Consider the following 19,257-nt stretch of genomic DNA (forward strand, 5'->3'; position numbering starts at 1 on the left):
CCAAAAAATTCTCGCACGAATGAAAAATCATCTGAAAAAGGGCCAAAACTCGCACAGTGTAAAGCCAACGTTTATGTGTCAAGACAATATTGAGTGCACGTTTTACAACATCGTAAAACATGTGCATATCATAAAACTAATAATAAAAATAATAAAACTAATAAAATGAGCGCACATTCTCTCCACATGCAAAACATTTTGCGATGACACTTCCAGGGCTCTGTAAAAATGCCTGTTTTTACAAATAAAAAATGGAATATTTTATAAAAGCACATTTATCTGAAAACACCAACACACGACACACGATACACATCACATTAATGTGTTGGTTTACATAATGAATGACTGAACCAATCAGTGTTTAGCAGAGGCACTTTTACCCAGAATCCTTTGCGATCTGTCTGTGTTTGTTACAAAACCTCGGAATTAGTGCATTATTCAACATTAAAAGATATATGTTAGATTTTAACTTTGTACAAATGACAGAATTTACATTAATGGAGTTATTCTATCAGTATTCACACCAAACCATAAGTCAGCATGACTTTATTTTCCAAGACCTCCGCCTGACTGGAGCGTTGTGATTGGTAGAGAGCTGGCTTTGTAGCTACTCTCAGGGTGCTTCTATGCTGGAAGCTGTGTAGTAAACAAGAGCTTCCAGCAGGGGGCAGGATGTTCAAAGACACAAGTGTGGGCTCATTGCTTGGGTCTGTTGTCGCTTTTGATGTTTCCAAAAGCGATCGTGGTGTTAAAACTCAAATTCAGCTTGTTAGTAGTTGCAAATGTACCAGAGACAATACTGGAATTTATCGGTTATCTGTAACTTCTGATATATTTTTGGGTGGTTTATTGATTTATCATTATCGATTTATCATTATCAAAGATAACTTTTCAGTTATCTGATTATCTGTTATCAAAGTTAATTTTTTGGTTATCTGTGCTACCACTGCCTACATGACTGCATTTTACTTGTAAATGACCTGTCTTCAAGGGCAAACTCACATCCATCCATTTTCTTCCGCTTTATCCGGAGTCGGGTCGCGGGGGCAGCAGCTCAAGCAAATCCGCCCAGACCTCCCGATCCACATACACCTCCCCCAGCTCCTCCGGGGGAACCCCAAGGCGTTCCCAAGCCAGCCAAGAGATGTAGGCCCTCCAGCGTGTCCTGGGTCTTCCCCGGGGTCTCCTCCCAGTGGGACGTGCCAGGAACACCTCTCCAGCGAGGCGTCCAGGGGGCATCCGGAAAAGATGCCCGAGCCACCTCAACTGACTCCTTTCGATGTGGAGGAGCAGCGGCTCAACTCCGAGCTCCTCCCGAGTGACCGAGCCCCTCACCCTATCTCTAAAGGAGCGCCCAGCCACCCTGCGGAGGAAACTCATCTCGGCCGCTTGTACTCGCGATCTCGTTCTTTTGGTCATGAGCCAAATCTCATGACCATAGGTGAGGATCGGAACGTAGATCGATCAATAAATCGAGAGCTTTGCCCCCCTACTCAGCTCTCTCTTCACCACGACGGTCCGATACAGCGACCGCATCACTGCAGATGCTGCACCGATCCGTCTGTCGATCTCATGCTCCATCCGTCCCTCACTCGTGAACAAGACCCAGAGATACTTAAACTCCTCCACTTGAGGCAAGGACACTCCACCGACCTGAAGAGGGCAAAGCACCTTTTTCCGGTTGAGAACCATGGCCTTGGATTTGGAGGTGCTGATTTTCATCCCTGACGCTTCACACTCGGCTGCAAACCGCCCCAGTGCATGCTGAAGGTCCTGATTTGATGAAGCCAACAGAACCACATCGTCCGCAAACAGCAGAGACGAGATTCTGTGGTTCCCAAACCAGACCCCCTCTACACCCTGGCTGCACCTAGAAATTCTGTCCATAAAAATAATGAACAGAACCAGTGACAAAGGGCAGCCCTGGCGGAGGCCAACGTGCACTGGAAACAGGTTTGACTTACTACCGGCAATGCGAACCAAGCTCCTGCTGCAGTCGTACAGGGACCGGATAGCCCTTAGCAAAGGACCCCGGACCCCGTACTCCCGGAGCACTCCCCACAGGGCACCCTGAGGGACACGGTTGAATGCCTTCTCCAGATCCACAAAACACATGTGGACTGGTTGGGCAAACTCCCATGAACCCTTGAGCACCCGATGGAGCGTGTAGAGCTGGTCCAGTGTGCCGTGACCAGGACGAAAACCACACTGCTCCTCCTGAATCCGAGGTTTGACCATCGGTCGAATTCTCCTCTCCAGTACTCTGGAATAGACCTTACCGGGGAGGCTGAGGAGTGTGATCCCCCTATAGTTGGAACACACCCTCCGGTCCCCCTTCTTAAACAGAGGGACCACCACCCCGGTCTGCCAATCCAGAGGCACTGTCCCCGATCGCCACGCGATGTTGCAGAGGCGTGTCAGCCAAGACAGCCCCACAACATCCAGAGACTTAAGGTACTCAGGACGGATTTCATCCACCCCAGGAGACTTGCCACCGAGGAGCTTTCTAACCACCTCGGTGACTTCGGCCTGGGTAATGGACGAGTCCGCCTCCGAGTCCCCAGTCTCTGCTTCCTCTTCGGAAGACGTGACGATGGGATTGAGGAGATCCTCGAAGTACTCCTTCCACCGCCCGACAACATCCCCAGTCAGAGTCAACAGCTCCCCACCCGCACCGTAAACAGTGCTGGTGTAGAGCTGCTTCCACCTCCTGAGGCGTCAGACGGTTTGCCAGAATCTCCTCGAGGCCGACCGATAGTCCTCCTCCATAGCCTCTCCAAACTCCTCCCAGACCCGAGTTTTTGCCTCTGCGACCGCACGGGCTGCGGCACGCTTGGCCTACCGGTACCTGTCAGCTTCCTCTGGGATCCCACCTACCAACAAAGATAAGTAGGACTCCTTCTTCAGCTTGACGGCATCCCTTACTTCCGGTGTCCACCACTGGGTTCGGGGATTGCCGCCGCGACAGGCACCAGAGACCTTGCGACCACAGCTACGAGCAGCCACATCGACAATGGAGGTGGAGAACATGGTCCACTCAGACTCCATGTCTCCAGCCTCCCCCGGGATCTGTGAGAAGCTCTCCCGGAGGTGGGAGTTGAAGACCTCGCTGACAGAGGGTTCCACCAGTTGTTCCCAGCAGACCCTCATGATACGTTTGGGCCTGCCAGGTCTTACCGGCTTCCTACCCTCCCAGCGGATCCAACTCACCAGCAGGTGGTGATCAGTCGACAGCTCTGCCCCTCTCTTCACTTGAGTGTCTGAGACACGTGGCCGAAGGTCAGATGATACGACTACAAAGTCGATCATCGACCTCTGGCTCAGGGTGTCCTGGTGCCACGTGCACTTATGGACACCCTTGTGCTCGAACATGGTGTTTGTGATGGACAAACTGTGACTAGCACAGAAGTCCAACAACTGAACACCACTCGGGTTCAGATCGGGGAGGCCGGGCTTCTCGATCACCCCCCTCCAGGTCTCACTGTCGCCGCCCACGCGGGTGTTGAAATCCCCCAGGAGAACAATGGAGTCCCCAGTCAGAGCGCTATCTAGTACCCCTCCCAGGGACTCCAGGAAGGTCGGGTACTCTGCACTGCTGCTCGGCCCGTAGGCCGAGACAACGGTGAGAGACCTGTCCCTGACCCGAAGGCGTAGAGACGTGACCCTCTCGTTCACCGGAGTGAACTCCAACACTTGGCGACTGAGCTGGGGAGCAATAAGCAATGCGACCCCAGCTCTCCGCCTCTCCCCATGGGCGACGCCAGAAAAATGAAGCGTCCAGCCCCTCTCCAGGAGTTGGGTACCAGAGCCCAAGCTGTGCGTGGAGGTGAGCCCGACTACCTCTATCTCGGGTGCAGAGAGGATTGGGTGGCGGTCGAGGGCAAACTCACAGACAAGCAGTATTACCTTTATCAATTTTATTTTATATTACCCTGCCTTTAGACTCATTTTATTTTATTTTTGTTTCTCATTTAAAATTGTATTAGTAATAGCCCCATCACACATAGCCAGAATCACGCAGCGTAGCGTCAGAATGACGAATCGGCGCACATCTGAAGTGTCGGGTTTCAGTCCCAAAACATTCTGACATCCTTCTGCGAGAGATCATACAGTTGGTCAAAATCGGTCGGCGGCCCCGAGTGTGATGCACATGTTCAAAACCCTCCAGGCGCCATCGAGATGGGACACCTATCCGACGAATGATAAATGACTTAGCAAATGATAAATGATTTAGCAGGTCTCTATGAGTCTTTAAGGCACTTGAACCTTTTGCTGTGGTTTGCCAGGCATCTTCCCTGGTGTTTTCGTTGACCTGTTACCACCTGGCACAACAGGATCTAGCAGTTGGCTTTATAGTGGTTCCTCAGCCGGTACTCACAGGCTGTTGCACAGAACACTTGCTTGACACTTGTGGCTTGATATCAACACGGTTTCTTCTCAGCAACATTCCATGGTGTTATGTCTTTTTCCACTGATCCTTGGATGTTCCAGCTGACTTGCCACACCATGTCTTGCAAAGACTGTTTTCAGGAATGCAATGCTTTGGTAGACGTTGTCTGGAGTGTTGCAACTTCAGGATAGTTTGAAAAGTAATCTGTTACTGTGATGTAGTTTTTCCCATTGCAGTCGAAAACAGATCTGTTCCCACTCTTTCAAACGGTCTGTGGGGCACAGGGTATGTCATGCTCAGGGTATGTCATGTGTGGCTCTGCTTGATGTTGAGATCGATACGTCAAACATATTTCACTTGAGGCCACGGTGTGGCTAATGTCTTGGTTCATTCTAGGCCAGTACATTACCTCATGTGCTCTGCGTTTGCATTTTTCTTCCCCCTTCATGTATCTTTTTTATCATGTTTTTGTGCACTGAGGTTGAAAGAACAAATGTGTTGCCTTTAAACACAATGTCATCAACAACTGACAGCTCTATTTTGCATGTTTCATAGTCCTGCACTTGTAGCGGACGGTTACTTTTGTTTTCAGGCCATCCTCTTTTGATGATCTTTTTGAGCTGTCTCTTTGAGCTCTCTCATCCTTTTCAGTCTCTTTTCTAATCTGTTCTGTTCTTTCACATGACATAGGAAGTGATGACATTGTCATGTCAACATATGCTTGAATATCAGCACACTTTTCATCATCAAGTCTCTTTTGCCTGTCCACTGCTCTGGACAGAGCATCTGCAGCATAGATTTACTTTCCAGGTGTGTATGTCATCTTCATATCCTTATAGCCTTATCAGCGTGTGCTGTATCCTCATTGGACAATTGGCCAATAGCTTGGACATGATGGCGACTAAGGGGTTTGTGGTCAGTTTCCACTTCAACTGCTGTTGTACATATACATATTGATGGAAGCGTTCACATATGTAAGTCATGGCCAGCAGTTGTTTCTCAATCTGCACATATTTGACCTCTGCGCTTGTCAAGGCCCTGGATACATAGGCCACTGGTTGCCATATCTCTTCATACATTTGCAGAAGAACAGCTCCTAAACCATGTTGTGAAGTGTCTGCGGAGATTACAGTGGTCCTCTTTGGATCCTAGAACCTCAATACTCACATTCTAAGTGGTGCTGTTATTGTGAACAATCTTGGGATGAACTTTGCAAGATAGGTCATCATCCCCAAGAAGCCTCTGAGCTCCTCCTTGTTTGAAAGTCTCTCCATATTTGCAATGGCTGACTTTTTTCAGGTCAGAACTCACCCCATCTTCAGATACAAAATCTCCAACAAAGGTAAGTGACTTGATGGCAAAATCACATTTGTCCTTGTTTAGTTTCAGGTTCACTTTTCATGTTTGAGTAACGCTCAAGCGACTGAGCTATTCTAGCGAAGGCTTTGGTCGCTCACTTTTTTACTCAGCTCCAACTCGCTCACGAGTCACTTGGTGTTCAGTCATCCATCCGATGGTCTACAGAGTCCTCTTTCTGACACCATGTTTTGCTAGGTAATGAATTTTAAAAGGCTCAGAGATGGTCAGCGTGAGTTTCTCTCTCAACTTTACTGCAGCCATTTTATGCAGCAACCCCTGGGAATGCTGGGTAGTGTAGCTTTTAACACCAAACAACACACCATCCAGACTGTTATCAGCAGCAAGTCTGAAAGCCAGGCTTTGTCGTGATGTGGGGTTTTGTCACTCAGTACACTTGGAAACGATCATTTTTCACTTCTTTGATGGCAGAAACTGAGATTTTAGAGCAATGCATCCAAGTATTTTTCAGCAAGACAATAGAAAACCGCATTCTGCACACATTGCAAGGGCATGGCTGCAGAAGAGGGGGCTACTGGTATTGGACTGGCCTGCCCACATCAGAGAATGTGTGCAGAATTTTGAAAAATGCAACAGAATCAGAATCAGAATCGCCTTTATTGTCATTGTAATTTGCATTACAACGAGATTTGAGTGCAACTCCAAAAAGGTGCTTTCTGTGGTGCGAGTAATTTTTAGCCAAATAAAAGATAGTGAAATTTAACAGTAAATTATTCAGAGCATATGTACAACTAATATAAACATGAGGTAAAATAAAATAAAAAAAAATGAAATGTGGACTAAGTAATGTAAAATGAGAATTATATACGTACTGTTTAGTTTAGTACGTTATCGGTCTAAAAGTTATCGGACGGTAATTCATCGGAAGATAATTAGTCAGATGATGGTTTTTAAATTTATCTAAAAAGATAATCCGATAATGAAAACATTATCTTCGATAATTATCTGTTATCGGATTATCGGAAGTGTGCCCACCACTGCCCAGATGTGTCAGTTTCTGGACCAGGATCTGCAGGATGATGTGGTTGAAAGCTGAGCTGAAGTCCAGGAAGAGCATCCTCACATAGCTCCCCTGGTGCTCCAGGTGGCTCAGCGCGGTGTGGAGAGCTGTGGTGATAGTGTTCTCTGTGGAGCGGTTTGCCCTGTAGGTAAACTGATGGGGGTCCAGAGTGGGAGGCAGACAGGCTCTGATGTGCTGAGACCAGTCTTTCAAAGCACTTCATGACCACAGGTGTAAGTGCAACAGGCCTGTAGTCATTTATGCTCTCCAATGCTGACTTCTTTGGGACTGGAATGATGGTGGAGGATTTGAGGCAGGGTGGAATGGTGGCCTGCAACAGGGACAGGTTGAAGATGCAGGTGAAAACTGCAGCCAGTTTGGTCAGCACACGCATTGAGTACCTTTCCAGGTACACCATTGGGGCCAGCCGCCTTCCTGGGGTTCACCGCCGTCAACACACGTCTCACTTCATGTTACTGAAGTGTTAGTGTGCTAGTGCTGGAGGGTGGTGGGTGTGGAGTTGCTGCTGGTCTGTCTGTTTCGAAGTGGGCAAAGAAGCGGTTCAGCTCCTCTGCCAACGAGGCGTCAGACCTAGCATTTCCTGGGTTGCTGCTTCCATAGTTGGTTATATGATTTATTCCCTGCCACATCCTTCTGGGGTCATTTACAGCAAAGTGGTCCTCTATCTTTTCCTTGTAGGCAGCCTTGGCCTCTCTGATGCCTCTTTTCAGATTGGACCTGGCCGCACTGTACAGGGCCCTGTCCCCTGATTTAAAGGCGGTGTTTCAGCTTTTAAATAGGGATTGGACTGCACTGTTCATCCAGGGCTTCTGGTTTGGAAAAACCCTGACCCTTTTGTTGATGGTGACAGTGTCAACAAAGTTCTTAATGTAAGAGAGTACGGTGTCAGTGTACTCCTGCAGGTTGTGGCTGGGGAATAAATCCCATACAGTCCGTGAGAAGCAGTCATATAGCTGGGTTAGCGCTCCCTCAGGCCAGGTTTGGATTGTCTTCTGTTGTGGCTTTGTTCGCCTCAGCAGGGGGGTGTAGGTGGGGGTGAGGGACAGGCAGAGATGGTCAGATCCAGCGAGATGGGGGAGGGGAGTGAGTTTGTACGCGTGTTTAATGTTTGAGTAAACATGGTCCAAAGTATTTTCCCCTCTGGTGGCACACTTCATGTACTGGACGAACTTAGGGAGCACAGTCTTTAAACACGCTTGGTTGAAGTCACCAGCAACAATACAAACACCATCCAGATGGGCCAGCTTCTGTTTATTTACACAGGCAAGTAAGAGGCTAAGGGCCGTGCTAAAGTTAGCATCGGGTGGGATGTAAACAGCAAACACAACTTCTGTGAACTCCCTTGGGAGATAAAAAGGTCTGCACGAGACTGCCAGCACCTCTAAATCAGGAGAACAGTGAGAGTCAATGACCCTGCTGCTACAGCACCACTCGTGGTTCACATTGCCAGCGGACGGCCTGTGCAGCGCCTTGGCGCCATTGAGAAGGAACTGACATCTGTGCCAGCAAGGACAGAACTAGGCTGAGTAAGAGGCTGGAACAAAGACAAAAAGTACAATGAACTGTCTTCGACATGAGGAACACAGAAGGCTTAAATAACACAGGCGGTGATTATGGAAATGAGACACAGATGTGTGAGAACAATCAGGAAGGGGCGTGGCAAACAAAAGCGACAAGACACACCCAGACCAAACCCGAAACACCAGACAAGAGCATGCAGTTACACAAATACAAAGAGAACAGGAGCTGACTAAAAGATAAACCCAAAACCAAACAATGATCACAATAAAATACCAAAACCAAAGATGATCAAAACTCAAGGCCTAATAAATAAAGAATAAAATAAGGAAAACCCAACACTGTTTCTGTAAAGGCTCTCAGTTGTCCAGGTGGTTTCTATAGTAGAGAAGCTTGAATCTTCGACTGGACTGGGTTGCTTGATGCGAGGACGTTTCGCTTCAAATCGCAGAAGCTTCCTCAGCTAAAATTCTTGCTCTGGTAGTCTGACATCTGTCTTGACTCTTGTAGAGAACAACAAACAGAAGCCACAAAAGCTGGAGTTTTAAACCTAACCAGACCCCTCCTACCGAGAGGCAGACTGCTATAGGCAAGTGACTAAACAATTGCTTTAATTAGCTCCTATTGTGCTCCAGTTAGCACCTTCCTAATGACAGGGTAGCTGCCCCTCCTAACAATCTAACGATGAGACTGATGCCTCTCCTGACAGCTCTCCTGACGGCATGAACAAAAGACTGAAACTGCTTTCCTGACTTGTCAGGAGAGCCATCAGGAGAGCCACCAGGAGAGCCGTCAGGAGAGGCATCAGTCCCATCGTTAGATCGTTAGGAGGGAGAGCTACCCTGTCATTAGGAGGGTGCTAACTTCAGACTTCCGACTTCAGACAACTTTAATGATCCCAAAAAAGGGCAATTACATTTACACTCCAATAATCTCAGACAAGATACAGCAATTAATCCACAATTATTACTTGTTTACCGTAATAATGGCACACATCAAAATTAGAGACAACACATATACATTTGACATTGTTTATGTGTACTAAACTTGAAGCAGTCTGTCATCCGAATTGAGGTAAAGTGGGTGAAGGCCGCTGCAACTGGAGTCGCATAACTGCTAGCTTGGGGGGAACGGGGACCTGCCGCAGCTAAAAACTGCGCAGCCCCTGGAGGGGGAAGGGGTGGCGTGAGCGGTGGCTGCTATGGGGTGAGTGATGGAAGGGAGGTAAAGGGAAAAATGGAGCATGCTTCAGTCTTGTCCATGTGTAGGTCTGACAATTTATTGTCTTTGTGGGTTGAGTAAGAAGGAGCCGAATAATCTCACCAGAGTCTGAAGACATTCCTCTGGAGGAAAACAGTGGGCAATTTGTCCTTGAGGCTAGATAAGCCTGGAGTGTTGTGGTTTAGCAGTGAAAAACACTTTTAACAGTTCCACTTGAACAACCAAATCCCAATTATGAATTAAGAATATTCCCAATTATGGATTAAGAATTTTCACCAGCCTCCGAAACCTTCAGCTTCAACTGCAAGCCACGCATCAGCTCCAAGGTGTCATCCAATTTGCGTCTGAGTTCAAGAGTCAATGCAGTCTGAGAATGCACTGCCTTGCCAACCTCGTTAATCATGGACAAGCAAGGGCCGTGGTTCTTGATGCCACCATCTTGCCAATTTTCCGGTAGATCAGGGCAGCATATAAGCCAAAAAGTACCAGCCCTGCTACCATGAGACCAAAAATGAATAAATCCTTGACGTCCTCAATGGAGAAAGGCACCAAGCATGCAACACACCAAGACCCCCAGGAGTCAAGGACATAGCCCGCAGGATACATTCCATCTGGGCAGGTAGGATCCCCCGGTCCTGACCTTCTTGTAGAAAAAATGGTGTCAATAGCGTTCAGAGACCAGCTGATCAATTCCATGGTTAATCCAATAGTAGTCCAATAGATCCAGAATCCAATATAATTTGAGGAATTCACAGTCTGGTGAAGTCGGGACTTGAAGGTTAAAGGCAGAGAACAGAGGGAACAGAGATAAGGGAGAGTGGAGGAGATGCGACCGCCCTCGTCGGAGTCCCAAGCTGAGCACAATAGGTGCGAATTAAAGCAATTGTTTAGTCACTAACCTATAGCAGTCTGTCTCTCAGTAGGAGGGGTCTGGTTAGGTTTAAAACTCCAGCTTTTGTGGCTTCTGTTTGTTCTTATCTACAAAAGTCAAGACAGAAGTCAGACTACCAGAGCAAGAATTTTAGCCAAGGAAGCTTCTGCGATTTGAAGTGAAACCTCCTCGCATCAAGCAACCCAGTCCAGTCAAAGATTCAAGCTTCTCTACTATGAAAACCCAACACAAAGAAACTAGGAAACAAACAAAAGAACTGAAAAGAGATCAACAAGCAAACAAAACACTAGAATGGAACTCACTACATGGCTAAAGTATAACACACAGAAAAGAGATAATCAGAACAAAACTAAGACAAGATTAAATAAGTAACTAAACTATAACAGCTAAACAAAGGTCGGGGCCACAGTAGTACAAAACCATAACATGAGCAGGGGGCAGACATGACATGTATATTAGCAAATGGAATAAAACTGTCCAGAACAACCATAAAATATCTTGGCTTCGTATTGTCTGCAGTGAAGGAAAAGTCAAAGTAAATTTCACAATCAATGCATTTTTTTTCCTCCACACATCCCACCTTTTTCAGGTTGTATCTGTCCTTCATATTTTTCTGTTTATGTTTGTATTATAGGTGTAATTTTGTTTGATACAGAAAAAAATCCCTATACACTTTACACTGTACATTTTGCCTTCTGTAACAACCTTCTTTCTCTTGTCCTGCAGGACTTCCCAAAGCATGTCTTATTAACCATTTAAGACTATGGAAGCTGGCTTTTGTTCTGACATATACTGGTGTACATTCAGATGACATCATCTACATTCATATGCCTCTTTACCACGTTGCTTCTTTTGTAGTTGGAGTTTGTGGAGCCATAGACAAAGGTAATTCACAAATATATTCCATTCTACACATTTTTGGACTTACTGCCCCAAAATGAACCTTGATTTAATTGATAAACCTATATTTGCTCTTGAGTTATATATTAACAGGGACATAAAGGCTAAGAGATACAAATGTCAGAATGACGTGCAGAGTCTAACTGCAAAGCAAATTATCCAAATACTTTGGTAACCTCTCTGTCTCTCTCTCTCTCTCTCGCTGTACAATTCGAGCTAGAATGAATCAGAGACCACCGTAGACAGTGCTCTTCAGTTGCACTCACTCAAGAAAATGACAAGGCTAAATATGCATAGCATTGAATAAGAATTAACTTAATGGGAATTTAGTGGTGAATTTTTGGTTCACAAAATGATTGTTATTAAGAAAACTGAACAAAGCCACTTTGCATTGTTGACAGCAAAGTCCATAAAAACACTTGAATATGCACTTATCTGGGCCCCTTGGAGTGGGCCAGTTTGGTTTCTTGGTCGGCCGTTTGCTGGCCTCCTTTAACAACCTGTATCAGGTTAACCTAGCGGGTCTCTCAGATGATTACAGGCATGAGTGCTGTTTGTCTTCTCAACAGGACTGAACATGGGAGTTTGATGGCCCATTGAAGTTATTGGCCCAGAAGGAAGACTTGGACACAGCTCCCCACTGTGGCTTCAGCAATGGAAGCTTTGAACATTGCCCATTCTGATTCAATGCCCCCAACCTCCACAGGGATGTCAAGCTGATGAAAAGCTCGGCCGGAGGTGTGAGACCTGTTGGACCATGGGCTCCTGCAGATGTTCCCAGTTCATCTGCATTAACCGTTTGGGCTTACCAGGTCTGTCCAAAGTTCTCCCCTACCCTCTGATCCAACTCACCACCAGATGGTGATCAGTTGACAGCTCTGCCCCTCGCTTCACCTGAGTGTTCAGAATATGCGGCCTCAGATCAGATGATACGATCACAAAGTTGACCTACAGCTTAGGGTGCTTTTGTACAATGTACACTTAAGAGCACCCTTATGTTCGAACATGATGTTCGTTATGGACAGTCCGTGACTGATGTTTAACAACAAACGACCACTCAGCTTTAGGTCAGGGAGGCCGTTCCTCCCAGTCATGCCTTTCCAGGTGTCTCTGTCATTGCCCGTGTGTGTTGAAGTCCCCTAGTAGAACAATGGAGTCCTCCACTGGAGCCCTATATAGGACTTCATTCAGGGACCCCAAGAAGGCTAATTACTTCGAACTGCTGTTTGGTGCATACGCAGAAACAATAGTCAGTTTTCCCACCGTCATCCTAAGGCGCAGGAAGGTGACCCTCTCATCTACCGGGGTAAACTCCAACGTAGCGATGCTCAGTCAGGGTCTCGTGAGTATCCCCATATCCTCCTCACACCCTGGGCAACTCCAGAAAAGAACATCCAACCCCTATTAAGGAGAGTGGTTCCAGATTCGAGGCTGTGCGTGGAGGTGAGGCCAAGCACAAGGGCATACAGTGGCACAGAAAGATATGTGATTATGAACAAGACACAGGTGCCTGAACAGTGCAGAACTGCACACAGGAGAAACCACAACACTGCAACACAAGACCAAATGGCTGCACAACATGACAGAACAGGAAAAAGAAACCAGCGCTCAAAAATAACACAAACAGACATGGACAAAGGAAAAAGCCTGATACATTTAGAAATGTGCCTTCAAACAACGCTAGTAGAGGGTTAGAACTTTGTTAAACTGTAACTTAAAACTCAAATTCTGTGACTTTTAGAGGTTTTTAAGTGATTTTTAGTGGCTGGATCAACTGGTGTAGTGCAGGTTGAGCCTTCTACAGACACTGGGTGAGTTTGTGGGATGACATAGATTTAAATCTGCTTTAACTCACAGACATCCAAAGTAACATTATTTTATGTTACTAAAACATGTCCTTAATTTGTAGGTATCACTGTTGTGTTAAAGCGCAAATTCTCTGCCTCCCATTTCTGGGATGACTGCAGAAAGTATAATGTGACAGTCATTCAGTACATAGGAGAGATACTGCGATACCTCTGCAACACACCAAAGGTAAGAACTCAGTATTATACTGTGAATGTTAGAATTAATGTTGGCTACATACAGTAAGTACAACAGCTTGTGGTGTATTTGATGCTAAAATAGTTTTTTGCATGGATTTCAGTCATTACTGCAGTTACGCTGTGCATGCATTCTGAACAAGCACCAACTTTTATTTCTCCCCACTACATTCAGAGGGACAATGACAAAGATCACAAAGTTCGACTTGCTCTTGGGAATGGCACCAGAGCTGACATCTGGACTGAATTTCTTCGACGCTTTGGAGACATTCGTATCTTTGAAGGCTATGGAGCTACAGAAGCAAACATTCTGTTTTTTAACTACGTTGGAGAAATTGGAGCTGTTGGCAAAGAGAATTATTTTCACAAAGTAAATAGGGAGTGATTGTTGTTTTATCAATCAAATATTTCAATATTTTGTCAGATGGGCACTTTATTACAAAAACATATTATTCTCTGTCTCTCTGTTTCTGGCACACACACACACACACACACACACACACACACACACACACACACACACACACACACACACACACACACACACACACACACACACACAAATGATAAATAAAATGACAATATTTAAAATGCAGAACAAAACCAGAAAAATCTGCACAGCCTGAATGCTCCCATGAAAGAAAGCCTTTATTAGACACAAGTTATTGAATTGTTCTTAAAGGAGGTAGCTTGCTGGTGGCTCAGATGGGGTGGGGGATACTCTCATTCAAAGGACACCAGGTCGGCGTCCCTAAAATTGCAAGGCTGGTTTTCTGCATGAATATGCTTGATCGCTAAAAACAGGTCATTTATTACAATTACTCGAAAACTGTAATATTAAGGTAAAATGTTGCATTGTTCCTCTTTAACATGTTCACAGAGGGTGAAGCTGTAAGGGGATACTTTCTTTAGTGGCACAAACAAGCGCCCCATTGCGTAACTGTTTTGTGTATTTTTTAGACTTTAAAGTTAAAAAATGTGTTCAGATGAAGCCAGAACTTGCCACATGGCTTCATTTGAGCATGCTTCCTGTCCTGTGGCTTATCACATATAATCCGTCTTATCACACATAATGGCTTTTCTGTTTCATTAAGAGCACAGCCCCTGCAGCTGCTCCACGATGTGTCACACAGACAGACAGTGTGCTGTGAAGACAGAGTGGTTGTAGTGAAGATGTACACAAATGTACTGAAATTAAACATTTCTGGATCAAAAATGATTCCAGTAAATATAGGTGCACAGTTTTACAAAACAAAACAGAAAAGCGCTTGTTAACAGTGGCCACCAACCATATTCCTACTCCTGCATATTAACATTAATAAAATTGATTACTGACATTTGTGGATCAATTCAGAATTGTACACTTCCGCATCACAATGGATCTAAGAATTGATTTTTTTTTCTCCCACCCCTAGTCGCGGTGGATCCAGTGCATATTATTATAGCAACAGTGCATGCACGGCAACACTGTATGCTGTAACATACACAATGATGAGGAATTGAAATAAAGCATTAAATAAAATCAAAGTAAACACCCTGTAAAATAATAATAAAAAAATAACCTCACAGCTGCATTTCTTCTCCTCAGGGAGCTTTGGTTGCTGCTGTTCTTTGATGCACTCTGACAGATTGATATTAATTCATGACTTCAGCAGGGTGCAACTGCACCCGCTTTCTCAATACCACAGCACTGTGCACTTGTGACACTCCAGTGTACAACCCCAATTCCAATGAAGTTGGGACACTGTGTGAAATGTAAATAAAAACAGAATACAATGATTTGCAAATCATCTTAATGTATATTCAATTGAATACACCACAAAGACAAGATATTTAATGTTCAAACAGATAGACTTTATTGTTTTTGTGCAAATATTTGCTCGTTTTGAAATGGATGCCTGGAACATGTTTCAAAAAAGCTGGGACGGGGCAACAAAAGACTGGGAAGGTTGATGAATGCTCAAAGAACACCTGTTTGGAACATTCAACAGGTGAACAGGTTAATTGGAAACAGGTGAGTGTCATGATTGGGTATAAAAGAAGCATCCCCAAAAGGTTCAGCTGTCCACAAGCAAAGATGGGGTGAGGATCACCACTTTGTGAAGAACTGCATGGAAAAATAGTCCAATAGTTTAAGAACAATGTTTTTTTTATGTTCAGTTGCAAGGAATTTAAGGATTCCATCATCTACAGTCCATAATATAATCAGAAGATCCAGAGAATCTGGAGAACTTTCTACACATAAGCGGCAAGGTCAAAAACCAACACTGAATGCCCGTGACCTTCGATCCCTCAGGCAGCACTGCATTAAAAACTGACATCACTGTGTAAAGGATCTTACCACATGGGCTCAGGAACACTTCAGAAAACCACTGTCAATTATCACAGTTCGTCACTACATCTACAAGTGTAAGTAAAAAAAATCGACCATGCAAAGTGAAAGCTATACATCAACAACATCCAGAAACACCACCGCCTTCTCTGGGCCCGAGCTCATTTGAAATGGACAGACACAAAGTGGAAAAGTGTGCTGTGGTCTGATGAGTCCACGTTTCAAATTGTTTTTGGAAATCATGGACGTTGTGTCCTCCGGACAAAAGAGGAAAAAGACCATCCAGATTGTTACTAGCGCAAAGTTCAAAAGCTAGCATCTGTGATGGTATGCGGGTGTGTTAGTGTCCATGGCATGGGCAACTTACCCATCTGTGATGGCACCATCAATGCTGAAAGGTACATCCAGGTTTTGGATCAACACATGCTGCCATCCAAGCAACATCTTTTTCAGGGACGTCCCTGCTTATTTCAGCAAGACAATGCCAAGCCACATTCTGCACGTGTTACAACTGTGTGCCTTCGGAGTAAAAGAGTGCAGGTACTAGACTGGCCTGTCTGCATCCAGACATGTCACCCATTGAAAATGTGGCACATTATGAATCACAAAATACGACAACGGAGACCGCGGACTGTTGAACAACTGAATTCATACATCAAACAAGAATGGGAAAGAATTCAACCTACAAAGCTTCATCAATTAGCGTCCTCAGTTCCCAAACGCTTATTGAGTGTTGTTAGAAGGAAAGGTGATGTAACACAGCGGTAAACATACCACTGTCACAGCTTTTTTGAAACGTGTTGCAGGCATCCATTTCAAAATGAGCAAATATTTGCACAAAACCAATAAAGTTTATCAGTTTGAACATTAAATATCTTGTCTTTGTGGTGTATTCAGTTGAATATAGGTTGAAGAGGATTTGAAAATCATTGTATTCTGTTTCTCTTTACATTTTACACAACATCCCAACTTCATTGGAACTGGGGTTGTAAAGTCAATTACAGGTGTCACTCTGAATGATTGAAGCCCAGAAGCTTTTGCATCACTCTGCACCATTTATTATGTGCCCACCTTCAAGATAATGCCCTTTGCAATTGTTTTCCAGTTATTGATAGTAAAATGACAGGAAACATCCATCTTGTTTTCTTATATATGGACCTTTGCTTATTCCCATTCTGTCTTTTATTCTTTTAATATTTTTTCAGCTCATTACTCCCTATGCCCTCATAAAGTATGACACAGAGAATGAGCAGCCAGTCAGAGACTCTAAAGGATTCTGTATTGAAGTTGCCCGAGGTGAGTCAATGTGAAAAATCAGCAAATAACATCACCATCATCTTGCAGTTATGCAGCGTTTGTGTTTGTTGCTTTCAACCACAGGGGAGCCTGGTTTATTGATTGGGAAAATTTCAAAGAGAGCACCTTTCGCTGGCTATGCCAACAATAAGCAGCAGACAGAGAAGAAGAAGCTACGAGATGTGTTTGTAAAAGGAGATGTCTACTGTAACACGGGGGATCTCTTAAAGTTAGGCAAGAATGGATACTTCTACTTTCATGACCGTATTGGAGACACCTTCAGGTGAGTACTAAACCAAACCCTGGCAGCATCGTCAATGTGGAATTGCTAACACAGGTGCATCCTGACATAAATCATTTGGTGTTATGACAACTTTATTTATAAAGCACTTTCATAAAAAAGCTTCAAATATATGGTAAAATGGACTGCATTTATATAGCACGATGGCGTTTTAGGGCCACATTGAATTTCTTTCTTTTTAGACTTTGAGAATAAAGTCATAATATTACGAGAATAAAGTTGTAATATTATGAGAATAAAGTTGTAATTTTAAGACTTTGAGAATAAAGTCGTAATATTATGAGAATAAAGTTGTAATTTTAAGACTTCAAGAATAAAGTCGTAATATTATAGTAGAGAAGCTTGAATCTTCGACTGGACTGGGTTGCTTGACGTGAGGACGTTTCGCTTCAAATCACAGAAGCTTCCTCAGCTAAAATTCTTGCTCTGGTAGTCTGACTTCTGTCTTGACTCTTGTAGAGAAGAATAAACCAGAAGCCAACAAAAGCTGGAGTTTTTTTAACCTAACCAGACCCCACCTACCGAGAGGCTGACTGCTATAGGCTAGTGACTAAACAATAGCTCTAATTAGCACCTATTGTGCTCTAGTTAGCACTCTCCTAATGACAGGACGGAAGCCTCCCCTGATAGCTCCCTTGACGACTCTCTCCTGATGACGTGAATGACTCATTACCATGAACAAAAGACTGAAACTGCTTTGACCTGAGTACCACATTGTAAACAGGGGACAAAGCGTGTCTGAGACCCGCTCCGCGGTTAAGGCTGGGTTTCAACCAGTTCGGTTGAAACCCAGCCTTCTCCAGAGTACTGCTCATGACCTTATTAATTAACTCAGCTGTGTTGAAGCAGAGACACATCTAAAAGTTGCAGGACACTGGCCCTCATGGACTGGGATTGAAGACCCCTGCACCAGACCATCACGTCCCCAAAGTTCAAGCTTCAAAGTTCTTTATAATATATTAAAGCACAAACATTGACAAATAAATCAAGTTATGCTTCAAAAGAAATAACAGGCAGTAACAAAACATCAAAAACCCATCTTAAAAGTAACCATCTATCTGCTGCAGCCAAGTGAAATGTGGGTGTCTCCTTGATTTCCTGTGCAGCTGCCGAACGCAACATTGAACCACCCGTGTGCTGGATCATAAGAGAATTGACCCACACAACCAAAATTTCACAGCTGATGAACCCTAACAATGCAAGTGATACTCATCATCTCTGAAGACGTCGTAGCTCCAGACACTCTTCACACATCTTCTCAAGTGCTACAATCAGGGAATCCATTGATTCCACAATAAAATCACAGCACCATCCTTGAAGGCAACATCAGTAAATCTTTCCTCACCAACAAAGACACATCAGTCAGTGATTTCAGCAACCCTACCCAACACCCAGTCCGTGCAAGCGCTGAACAGTGTACGAGCTGGAACACATTCCTGATGTATGTCAGTGTTCACTGAGGAAAAGTCACTGATTCTGTCCACCGTCTGCGCAGCACTTATGTACAAGCTAGCTGTAATATCTAGCATCTTGTTGGGGAACATGTAAATTCTCAGGACGTCCCAGAGAGCAGCTCGGTCAACCAAATCAGAGGCTTTGATAAAGTCAACATAGGCTGCAAAGATGTACTGGCAATATTTGAGCTCACATTCAATGAGTGCTCACAAACCTTAGAGGTGGTTGATAGCTGACTTCATTGGTGTGAAGACAGGCTGCTCCACTCACTGATCAACAGGTAAGTGGGACTGGGTCCTGTTTAGAATAATCTTTGCAAGCACCTTTTGTGGCACAGAGAGCAGTTTAATACCCTTACAGGTGTGGTGTACAACCCCTGGCAAAAATTATGGAATCACCGGCCTCGGAGGATGTTCATTCAGTTGTTTAATTTTGTAGAAAAAAAGCAGATCACAGACATGACACAAAACTAAAGTCATTTCAAATGGCAACTTTCTGGCTTTAAGAAACAC

At 44.6% G+C, this 19,257-nt stretch overlaps 1 protein-coding gene across 1 annotated transcript in view; it reads left to right on the top strand.

Moving 5' to 3' along the window:
• The window catches only part of LOC117531818 (very long-chain acyl-CoA synthetase-like), a 35,326-nt gene that overhangs the window by 6,677 nt on the left and 9,392 nt on the right, over positions 1-19,257 (top strand). Inside the window, exons 3-7 of the mRNA XM_034194974.1 lie at positions 11,146-11,304; positions 13,229-13,353; positions 13,537-13,731; positions 16,899-16,989; positions 17,074-17,272. Coding sequence (XP_034050865.1) covers positions 11,146-11,304; positions 13,229-13,353; positions 13,537-13,731; positions 16,899-16,989; positions 17,074-17,272 — 769 coding nt within the window. The remainder of the gene's footprint in view (positions 1-11,145; positions 11,305-13,228; positions 13,354-13,536; positions 13,732-16,898; positions 16,990-17,073; positions 17,273-19,257) is intronic.

Source organism: Thalassophryne amazonica, chromosome 2 (genome assembly GCF_902500255.1).
Source record: "Thalassophryne amazonica chromosome 2, fThaAma1.1, whole genome shotgun sequence".
NCBI classification, from domain to species: domain Eukaryota; kingdom Metazoa; phylum Chordata; class Actinopteri; order Batrachoidiformes; family Batrachoididae; genus Thalassophryne; species Thalassophryne amazonica.